General features: G+C 38.3%; 1 protein-coding gene across 2 annotated transcripts in view; it reads right to left on the bottom strand.

The window, feature by feature from the left end:
- Kpna1 (karyopherin subunit alpha 1) overlaps positions 1–12,040 on the bottom strand; it is a 56,126-nt gene that overhangs the window by 10,034 nt on the left and 34,052 nt on the right. For both annotated transcript variants that reach the window (XM_085832447.1, XM_085832448.1), the window contains exons 6-10: positions 8,285–8,416; positions 7,434–7,522; positions 6,863–6,962; positions 6,001–6,164; positions 4,364–4,442 (exon numbers count right to left, since the gene is read on the bottom strand). In XM_085832447.1, the coding sequence (XP_085688573.1) occupies positions 4,364–4,442; positions 6,001–6,164; positions 6,863–6,962; positions 7,434–7,522; positions 8,285–8,416 (564 nt within the window). The remainder of the gene's footprint in view (positions 1–4,363; positions 4,443–6,000; positions 6,165–6,862; positions 6,963–7,433; positions 7,523–8,284; positions 8,417–12,040) is intronic.

Genomic DNA, 12,040 nt, shown 5'->3' with positions numbered 1-12,040 from the left:
ATATAGTAGGAGAAAAACAGAGACTCCCATTAAGTTCTCCTCTGACTACCATGTGACATATACAGATATCACACCAACACATGCACACAAAGACCCAAAATAGATGTAAAATAAAACCACAACAAATAACTTATCTTAGTTATATAAACTAAAAGGAAAAACCTAAAATAGAAAATTTCTTCACAAGTACCAATGAATCAAAATTAAAAACAAAGTCATGCATTCCCTATTAAATGTACCAACTAAAACAATAAAACAGCTAAAAGCGTCTTTCAATTACAGGAAGAAGAGTCTGGTGGTGGTGGTGGTGCATGCCTCTCAATCCCAGCAGAGGCAGGTGGATCGTCCAGTTCGGAGGCCACCAAGGTCTAGAGTGAGTTCTAAGACAGCCAGGGATACACAGAAAAACCCTATTTAGGGGGACAGAGGAAGGTCAAGGAAGATAAGAATTGAGGGAGGGGGAGAGGAAAGGAGGGGGAAGAAGGAAGGGAAAAAAGGAAAAAGAGAAAAGCAGAGCAGGGCAGGGCGGGGCAGAGATTCATTTCTCATGTTGCTGGGTATAAAGAGCCTTCTTACTGCGACCTCATACCACAGAAAGATGAAGAGCCAGTGTGGACAAAATTCTATTCTTACACGACAGAAAAGTAAAAGACTAAACAGAACTTTCTAAAATCAATTTTGTCACAAATATTGTTTTTATTTTATTTTTTATTATTTAAAAACCTTTCAAATAAATAAATATCACCTACCAAAATTAATGAAACCTGAAGTCTATCAATCTCAATAAACCTCTATGTAGTTAAAGCAGCCACTCTGAAGCTATGAGTTTCACACTCTCATTACTAAATATGTTATACACTCATTCACCACCACAAACCCACGACAAAGTTAGAATAAGAAAACAATTAGTTTTATTTGTTCTTTCATAGCTTATGACTGAAAACCTGGATAACCTAAAAAAAAAAATTCTTAATGTATATCATCTACCAAAATTAAGCCCTTAAGATGTAAATAAGCAGACCCTTGATGAGCAATCAGACTGAAACTGTTTTTAAAAGCCTCTCCTCAAAGGAAAGCCAAGGCCAGATGAATTCATTAGTCCTAGGAAAAGATCAAGGAAGACTTCATACCAGTTCCTCTTTTTTTTTTTTTTTTGGTTTTTTGAGACAGGGTTTCTCTGATAGCCCTGGCTGTCCTGGAACTCACTTTGTAGACCAGGCTGGCCTCGAACTCAGAAATCCACCTGCCTCTGCCTCCCGAGTGCTGGGATCAAAGGCGTGCGCCACCACGCCCGGCTACCAGTTCCTCTTTATTTGTTCCATAAAACATAAAGGAACACTACCAAATTTATTCTACAAATCCAGCATTATCTTGACATCAAAACCAGATCAAGACATTAAAAAAACCAACCAAACAAAAACAAATCAAACAAAACCCTACAGAGCAACTTCCTTGATGAACCTCAAATTTGTAGTAAAGGATATATATAACACACCTAGAGTAACATTAAATGGAGACAGACTGAGATTTCCTCAAAAATGAAGGACATATGTACACTTTCCCCTCTCTTTTTTGATAATCGTGCCCAAAATTTTAGCTAAAGCAACTCAACAGTACAAAGACATAAAGGGGATTGAAACAGGAAGGGAAGAAATCAAATTCTCCCTATAGGATTCTGGTTTGGTTTTGTTCTTTTGTGTTTTTGTCTTTATTTTGTTGTTTTGAACCAGGGTCTTACTGTGTTCTAACTGGCCTAGAACTTCCTAGGAAACCAGACTGTCCAAAATTCAGACAGAGATCCACCTGCCTGTGCCTCTCAAGTGCTGGAACTGACGGTGTGTGTCATTGTGCCCAGTCCTGGATCTAATAAATACATTAAAGTTGCAAGTTACAAATTCAATAGAACTAAACAAGAGCATTCACTTATACCAGCAATCTACTCTCAGAGAAATTAGAAAAAATATTCCATTCAAAATAACACCCCCTTGCATATGCCAGCAAGATTTTGCTGAAAGAACCCTGATACAGCTGTCTTTTGTGAGGCTATGCCAGTGCCTGGCAAACACAGAAGTGGATGCTCACAGTCAGCTATTGGATGGAACACAGGGCCCCCAAGGGAGGAGCTAGAGAAAGTACCCAAGGAGCTGAAGGGGTCTGCAACCCTATAGGTGGGACAACAATATGAACTAACCAGTACCCACAGAGCTCATCTCTAGCTGCATATGTAGCAGAAGATGGCCTAGTCGGCCATCATTGCGAAGAGAGGCCCCTTGGTCTCGCAAACTTTATATGCCTCAGTACAGGGGAACGACAGGGCCAAGAAGTGGGAGTGGGTGGGTAGGGGAGCAGAGTGGGGGGGGGGGTATAGGGGACTTTCAGGATAGCATTTGAAATGTAAATGAAGAAAATACCTAATAAAAAATTGGGAAAAATAAATAACGTCCCTAAAATCTATCTAGGATAGTATTTAGCCAAGGGAAGTGTAAGACCTCTACAATAAAAAATTCAAGACAATGACAAAGAAGATACTAGACAATGAAAACAGATTCTGGATGGGCAGAATAAATTTTGTAAAAATGGATATACTGCCAAAACTAATTTCAAAATTAATGCAGTATCTACCAAATCTCTTATGCCACGTTTCTCAGCTTTAGAAAAAGCAATACAGGGCTGGAGAGATGTCTCAGTAGTTAAGAGCACTGACTGACAAAGGTCCTGAGTTCAATTCCCAGCAACCACACAGCTCACAACCACCTGTAATGAAATCTGATGTACTCTTCCAAAGAGTAAAATGCTAATATAAAAAGCACAAAGAATAAAGAATCGTTAGCAACAAGAATATGGTCATAGTTATGGGGAAAGCAGAAGCCAGGGCAAAGATAGGGGATGAAAGAAAAAAAAAAGCATGTGTTAACCTCAGAGCTAAAAGCAGTCAGGCAAACTGCAGTGAACAAATAGGGCAAGAACAAAGACCATGGGTGCCACGGGGAGACAGTGAGAGCGATATTGAGTGAGGCTAGGACTTGGACTTAGGACCACATACACACTGGTCAAGTAGTCTATCACTGAGCTTTATCTAAGCCCTACAAACTTGCCCTAACCCCAACCCAAAGTAAATACATTAACGTGGTTAAAAAATCCAAGATATGGGCTGGCGAGATGTATCAGTGTATAAAGTCATTTGCCACAAAGTCTGGAAACCTGGGTTTGATCCCTAAAACTCATTTTGATGAAAGAATAAAACTAACCCAACAAAGATGTCCCCCCAGGAGCTATGGCACAAGTATGTACATGCACATAATATACAAGCATACAGTATTTTAAAATTTTTTAAATTAAAAAATTTTAAATTTTAAAAATTTAAAAATGTATAAGGACTGCCTAGGTAAGACTCCTTTCCCTTCCTTTCTTTTCCTGTATTCCAACAACCCAGTTATCCTCTGAGATCATCAAAGATATTCATTTCCTATGTACTGTCCCAGAGAAATTTTATACAAGTACAATCAAATATATATTCTCTTTGCCTTGTCTAAGACATCTACACTACGCAATGCAAGAGATGAGCAGTGATAGAGTACCAATGATAGATCTAGCAAAAGAGTGAATGAAGAGTAGAATCAAGCTAGTACCTGCATTACTGGCATGGGCAACTGTTAAAGCCAAATACTGAGACTGGAAACTAAAACAGATAAAGATAAAGAGGGGGGGAAATGAGTTCCCTTGTAGATAGGATAAGCTCTAATTAAAAACACTGTAACCATAACATCTGAGAACACAAATCTAACTGCGTTCTTTCTAGAGATTAGAAAATTGAAGTTGAAGCTGATTAATACAGCTAAAACCTAATACTAATTCTTATAGCACATGCACATAAGGGTGAGGACTGAAGTTACAGAATCCAGGAATGAGGCTTGAAGAACGAACGGCTCCTTAGAACACGGCCACAACAAATGAGAGCACGAAAAGGAGGTTACTGTGGATGACCTGTCTTGTTACTAAAAGTAGAATGGACACCGGGAACTCTGAGGAAAGAGTCTTTCTTACAAAATACTTAGCATATACAAAAGGAGGGCACTACCAGAAAGTATATATACTACTAGAAATCCCATTTGGTGCTTCTAGGATGTGCTACAAATAAAAGCAGAAAGAAAACTGGCTTAGGGAAAAAACCTTTTTTTTTTTTTTTTTATAAGAGAACCTACAATTGCTACAAGTCACAGGACAACAAAGAGGTACTGCAGAAACTGAGAATATTAAACACTGTGTCAGTGGGGATGCTTGACAATACAAAATTCAATATAACAGAACTGTGTTTGTGAAGTCAATGGACTCACTTTACAGAAATCTTACCACGTGTTCATACCTGTGTCTGAATATCATCCCCTGTGACAATGTTTCCCACAGCCCGCAAAGCAGGAGAAACCACTTTATAATCATTATGCCTGCAACCATAAAAAAAAAATGTTAGAGACAACAGTTCTATCCAAAATCTTTTCTTTGGGGATGAAAGTCCAATTAAGGAAGATGCGATTCAATTTTAGAGCAGAAAGGCACTTTAGGACTGCGGCTATTTAGGGAATCCACCATGGCAGCAGAACTGACCATTACCTTAAAAAGCAATCATTCTCCTTATTTTTAAAGAAAATTCTTTTCTAGTAATCTTTACCAGGTACTTCAGCACTGAATTCCACACTTTTACTCTTTGCTACAGGACCTCTCTCCCCCTTACTTGGTCTAGAGCTGCTGAGGTGACAGGGAGGCACAGGCAACATTTATACACTGCACCTATTAATACACTTCAGCAAACTTCAAAACCCAAGTGAGATTCCCATCTCAAATACTTTATTGTTTCCACTAAACTAACAGGCTGCCTTAATGGTCAAGAAAGCTTTCCATAAAGCCTGCTGTGTATGTGTGGAGACAGATATTGAGGACAGACACCCATGTACCTCCAAGACAGACCCTATTACTCTCTTGCTTCACATTTAAGATCTAATGACTAAAATGACGCATGTTGTAAACTTAATACTAAAGAAAAAATGTTTCCCAGATTTTTTTTCTTTTTGTTAACTTGTGACAATACTACACTGCTGGTCTACAATCAGTCTGTGATCAGCTATAACATACAAAACTGTTTTGTACATCGATTAATGTCATGCGGCTTATAACTTTACTATTTCACCATCATAGTATGGCTACATTTTCTTCTAAGTATTAGCTAAAGATTTGGTTAATATAGTCTCAAATTATTTATGCCAAGAGTAAATCTTCCATGCTATCACCAAAAGCATTACAAAAATATGATCTAGTCTGGTTTTTTAGTAAGAAATGGCGATTTATCATAGCAATATGCCTTTGATTTCTAGTACCTGGCCTTAGGCCTTCCAATGTGAGTGGAATAACAGAAACATACAGACAACGCTTTTCAAAACATTCTGCTCAAGGACTAATAATGGTAGAGGAATAATACAGTCTTCATTAGGTCTCAAAAAGGGAACTAAAAATGGCATCAATATAAACAAGAGGCAAATGGCCAATGCATAATAAATCAGTAAGATTTATAGTCAACTAATACCACAGTGCTAGGGATGTGGAAAAATATAGTGTACTAGTTAGCATCAGCTGCTAATGTTTAAGTCTCCACTGAGGGGCCACCTGGATCAGAGTGTACCATGCTGTGGCTGTGAGAGATAGTCTTTCTTGGCTGATGACTGATCATCAGGAGGGCAGGGCCCAGTCCCCTGTGAACAACACCAACCCTAGCGGTAAACTGGCTGAGCATGAGTTGAGCAGCAAGACAGAACATGCCAGTAAGCAGCAGTCATCCAGTCTGTACTTAGTTACTTGCCTGGCTTCCCTCAGTGACAGACTGTGACCTGGAGGTAAAAGTCAAACCCTTTCCTCTCCTCATCTAAGTCCACTTCTAAGACTTTGAGTCATGGCATCAGGAGGGAAAACAACCTAGGAGTGCAAGAGACACCTTCTTAAAGATCATCTTACATCAGAAGTTCCACAAGCCTCCTGCAGACTCCTGCATCGATGACTGCTTGGATTTTATCATTGGGTCCATCTGACAGGTATGAGAGAGCCCAGCAAGCATCAGCTAGTACATCAGTGTCACTGACAAACAGTAACCAAGAAAGGACATTCAGACAGGGAGAAACCTAGGGGGGAAAAAAAGATGATTACAACTTCTAGAGTGAGCTAAGACTCTCAAGAAGCCTACCAGACAGACGCTGAGTGAGTTATGGGGTGGTTAACAATTCTAGCGAGGCACTGTCAAGTGTCTGAAGAACATTTCTATCTCTGGCAATGTAGTCAGTAGGTATTCAGTTTACTACACTGAGGAAGTCAGAACACAAGACAAATAAATTATTTCAGGAAGAAAACTTTTATGCATTTATCCTTAGAACAAGGAGGTAAAGAAACTTCCACAAATACTACAGCTGAGAACTTCTGTTGCAGAATTTTGCTATCCACAAAAACTGCTACAGCCCTAAAAGTAATAATAGACCTTCATACTGGCACTGAGAAATTACCCTAAATTAAAGCAAAAACAAACTACCAAAAGCATTTTCTATACAAACCAATACATTTTCTAACATTCTAAATAATTTTATCAAAAATTGTCTTAGCTAGGTGGTGAGGACTCACGCCACCCCAGCACTCAGGAAGCAAAGAGAGGCTGACCTCTGTGAGTTCAAGGACAGCCAGGACTATGAAACAAGTTCTAGGACAGCCAAAGCTACAAGAGAAACACTGTCTTGAAAAACAAAACAAAGCAAACAAAAACCCTTTTCTGAGAGCACTAATATTTAAGAGCATTTTTCCCTTGACAATTTCCCACAAGCACACTGTTTACCTTAGCAAATTCTGGAGGTGGGCTCTTCCCTCTACAGAGATTAGATAAAGCCCATACTGCATTCCGGGTCATGGTCAAGCGGTTTTGCTTTGAAAATAACCTACAAGTGTAATGGTTCCATGGTAAGTCTTAAGATACTAATTGTCTATAAAGGAAATAATTAATACTACTGATAAAGAATGTCTCTAGCTTTTCTCCAGAACAATAAAGATTAACTCCCTTCCTATATTATTCATTCTCTGAAAATAAACTTCACTAATTTTAATTCAGTATTTCAGTAAAAGACATTAGCAATATAACAAGAAGAAACTTGCTGGGCAATGGTGGCTCACGCCTTTAATCCTAGCACTTGGGAGGCAAAGGCAGGCGGATTTCTGAGTATGTTCCAGGACAGCCAGGAACACACAGAGAAACCCTATGTATTCCTTTCTTGAAAAAAACCAAACCAAACAAACAAACAAACAAACAAAGAAACAAAAACAAAAAAACCCAAGAAGATACTTATGACATCTCCAGATGTAATAATTCTCATATATTCATTACTCAAAAGAAAAAAAGAGAAGACACTTACTGCAGAAGAGGAGGAAGGATATTGCAGTTTAAGACATAGTCCCTGCACATGGTACTATCTCCAGCAATGTTGCCAAGAGCCCAGACTGCCTATAAAGGAATCATTCATCAATAAAGTTGTATACTTTCATTCCCTCATAATTCTTTAAAAGAGATGCTGGCATACCACAGTAACATTTTACAAAATCATATAATAGTTCACCAACATTTTATATAAAGACTATTATTAACTTTTAAAATAATTCATCAAGGAGTCAAACCAGTTCCTGGATTAGAATTAGAAATTATGTGACTATGTGGAACAAGTAAAAGGAGCAATTGCTCCATTAAAGTAAAAGTTTTACTAGTAAAAGAAAACTTTTTCCAGTGCTGGGAATTAAACTCAGGACTTCACACAGGCTGAACAATTGCTCCCCCTAAGCTATACTAAGTCTGGAGGCAATTATTTTTAAAGAATCCTATTCTTGCTCATAAGTAATATTTTAGTCCTTTGCACAGAACAAGGATTTAAATGGCTTACTTGGTAGACTAAAAATGTACTTAAGGTTGTTTTTAGTAGAACACTCTAGCGCACAACCGAAATAAAAATATAGAGATGTTTATTAAACTTGTTAAGGTTTAATAAACAATGGTTTCATAAGTGTACATGCCATACTGTACACTTTTATAAATTAAAAAAAAAAAAAAAGTCAGCTAAAACCTGCAAGAATCCCATGGTTGGAAAGGAACTACTAGAGGCTTTATTTTTCCTATTAAACCAGCTATGAATCACTGTCGTGGAGTAAGCTCAGTGAAGCTGGGAGTGACTGGGAGAGTGTGAGCTCTCTCATCTGTGTGATGCTGGAGTCTTACCTGCTCCTGGACATCTTCAAACTCTGAGCTAAGCAACTCGATGAAAATGGGCACAGCTCCTGCCTGAATCACATTCCGGGTCTGAAGAGAGTTTCCTGAAGCAATATTTGTCAGGACCCAAGCTGATTCAAACTACAAAGACAAAAGTTTCATTAACTTACTAAAATTTAGAAGGTTATTTACATAAAGCAATACAGTATTTTGCATATTAAAAAAAAAAACTGAAATCAGACTGGAACTATTATTGGCATATTGTAAATTCCATGTTCATCTAAAATAATTTCCAGAATATCTCAGTCTATAAAGGAAGAATCAAAGGTATCTAACATTTCAGACCAAAGTACAGTTACCAGGAAACCACAGGGGAAAAAACGTAGTTCCTAAGTTGATAGGAATGGTCTCTAATGAAAGGAACAAATGACATATATACTTCTATACAGTTAACATACCATTTCATTAACTAAAGGGTTAAAAGGGAATAAATGATTTACATATATATTGCACACATAATCTCTGGACAACAAGAAATGACCTGGAGCTCTCTATGTAGCCCACACTGGCCTTGAAATCAAGAGGTCTGCCTGCATCTGCCTCCCAAGTACTAGGATTAAGACAAGTACCACCATGCCCAGCTAAAGATAAGTTTCTTGTAAGAAAAAGGAAAAGGGAGAAAAGGAGGAAGATGAAGAGGTGGTGGCAGAGTTGAACGGAGTAAAAGTTGATCTAGTATTATAGCACCGGTAAGCAGAAATGAAGTTATTGCCGACAACAATTACAGCATGTTACAAATTTCAGAGATCCCTAATTTTCTCTTTACCTTAACACTAAGAAATCAAAAATGAATATATCCCTATATTCAATCAAGACCACTGAATTTTAGGTTAAATCCTTCTACCATTCTCTACTCTTTAATGAATAGTGTATGTAGTAAAAAAAAAAAAAAAAGTCACGTTTCTATTTAGAGGTATAACTTTGAATAAAAAAAAAAAATCAGTTACGGGCTGGAGAGATAGCTCAGTGGGTAAAAGCACCCGACTGCCCTTCCAAAGGACCAGAGTTCAAATCCCAGCATGGTGGCTCACAACCATCCTTAACAAGATCTGACTCCCTCTTCTGGAGTATCTGAAGACAACTAGAGTGTACTTACATATAATAATAAACAAATAAATCTTTTTAAAAAAATCAGTTACATGTCATCAAAAATATACTTGTGGATATTTTCTAAGATTTAAATCAGTTAAAAGGCATCTGTCATAGGGAAAATTAAACTGTCAATCATTGAATGCAGCAGAACAAATCCATGTGACTCATGGATGTTTATTAAACTTGTTAAGGTTTAATAAACAATGGTTTCATAAGTGTACATGCCATACTGTACACTTTTATAAATTAAAAAAAAAAAAAAAAGTCAGCTAAAACCTGCAAGAATCCAGATGGGCTGGAGAGATGGCTCAGAGGTTAAGAGCCCTGTCTGCTCTTGCAGAAGTTTTAAGTTCAAACCACAAGATAGCTCACAACCATCTATAAAGAGATCTGATACCCTCTTCTGGTATGCATGCATATATGTATCAGAACATTGTATACTTAATAAATAAGTCTTTAAAACTAATTGGTTAAAACACAAGTCAAATGATATAAGAAAGTAGCAGAATGTCCTATCAGAAGGCAAGCTCGAAGTTCAAAAATTAAGGGCTGGAGAGAGAGCGCAGTGGTTTAGACCACTGACTACTCTTCCAGAGGTCCTAAGTTCAACTCCCAGCAGCCACACAGTGGCTCACAAGCATCTCCAAAGGGATCCAATGACCTCTTATAGTGTGTCTGAAGAGAGCAACAGTGTACTCACATGCATAAATAATTTTTTTGTAAAGTTCAAAAATAATTACTATAGAGTTCAAGTCAAAAGAAGTTGAAAATGCTAAGGAAAAGTGATCTGGAAAGACTAGTCCCGTCCTATCTGGATACAACAAACCCACGAGAAAAACCACCAGTCAGATTTTGATGAAAATCACACCAATACCCTGATATCATAAAGAGCATGGGGGGGGGGATCAATTCTAACATTAACTGCTGTCAGGGTTCATACTGCTGGCTTAGTTTAACATCAAAGGTTTCTGGGAAAAACAAGATTAAAAAACCTACTTGGATAAATAAAACAGAAAAACAGAACTGCAATGATGATTAGAAAAATGGAAACGTGATCAACAGCTAAACATGGATGGTAAACAAGAGATATGCTTGTCAGAGAGCTAACATGCCAGTTACACTGTATCCACTACATAATCATAATGGTAGCCATCTTTGAATGCAAAAAAAATTCCAGAATAAAAATTAAAATGAAAATAAAAAGTAGTTTTGGATACTGAGCAGTGGTGGTGCACCCTTTAATCCCAGCACTTGGGAGGCAGAGGCAGGAGGATTTCTGAGTTCGAGGCCAGCCTGGTCTACAGAGTGAGTTCCAGGACAGCCAGGGCTACACAGAGAAACCCTGTCATGAAACCTCTCCCACAACCCCCAAAAGGAGTTTTGGTATTTATTAAAATGAGGTGCAGCCATGTGTGTAGGAGATATGAAATGAGAAAGACAGAACTCACTTCAGGAATGTAAGCCTGCTAATGTCAGCCAGTATCAAAAGTAGGTAAATATTTTTGTAAGCTTGGATGTGAGCTACCAGATGTCATTTCCTCATAGTACTATACGCTGCATTTCACTGAGGTAGGAAGCTTTGTCTTTACTATTTCAACCTTGGATGCTAGGTAAGACTGCAACCAGAGAGAGACCATGAACCAGGAAAGCTCAGGACTAAAGGGACTACAGATACATACAAAGATGACAGAAACAAACAGTAATAATAACCACGTAAGTAACTGCACTAACTCAAGAGAATAAACTGAAAAGTGAAAGGGAGTAAGTTTCTAACAAATGTTATCACTCAAACTAACAAAATCCTTACAGCCTTAGCTGTCTCTATGCTGTCTTATACTACTGTATTCTTAGCAGTCCAAAAACTGCACCACAGGAAACAGCCTACTGTGTAGCTACAACTGCTTATAAATTATTAGCCACTGATGTTTTGCACAGGAACTTGCTAAATAAGAACTTATTGCTACAACTGCAACCTGTGCTCTTCAGGTTTGAGTCTTCTCTCTGTCCTCTTTCTGAGTCTCTACCTTCTGGTGCTCAGTTCCTTTAATAAGGAAAATGAGAATCCAAAGCTGAAGTACTTCTGACCTCCTATCAAGTTTCCCACTCCAGGTTGAGGTACGCCTGGCTCCCTTTCTCCATTTGGATCAGGACTCTGTTGCTGGCCACTTTGCCGGTTCCACTCTGGTTCCTAGCAAATGCCAGGCTCACCTGGAGAGCAAGTGAAAAGAAAGGCTCACATCAGAAAAATAAACCCAGGTTATCGAACTCTGCAGAGAAGAGCACCTGAGGTTCTGAGCAACCCTCCAGGAAAGGTAGAGATCAGTGAAGACGGCAGGGAGGAGGGTGAAGCTTACTGCAGTTTATCATACTAAGTTTCCAGAGGGGACAAGAGGGTCAAGGAAGGGAAAACTAGGCCAACTTCATTCAAATCTGCAACTTTTGGAGGAGTGTCATCTAATGTTCAGAAGCAGGAAGCAATTTATTATATCTAGGATGTTTTTATATAGGGTTTGACAACACAGTGTCTCGGTATTACAGAAGATAGTATAAATATGCTAGGCCTGAACTCAAACAAGTGAGCCCATAGACACCTCAGACTAGTGCACACCAAAG

The sequence above is a fragment of the Mus caroli genome, unplaced genomic scaffold (genome assembly GCF_978045245.1).
Source record: "Mus caroli unplaced genomic scaffold, Mus_caroli_1 scaffold_17, whole genome shotgun sequence".
NCBI classification, from domain to species: Eukaryota; Metazoa; Chordata; class Mammalia; order Rodentia; family Muridae; genus Mus; species Mus caroli.
The sequence above is the reverse complement of the archived record's forward strand: the minus strand, read 5'-3'. Positions and strand labels throughout refer to the sequence as shown.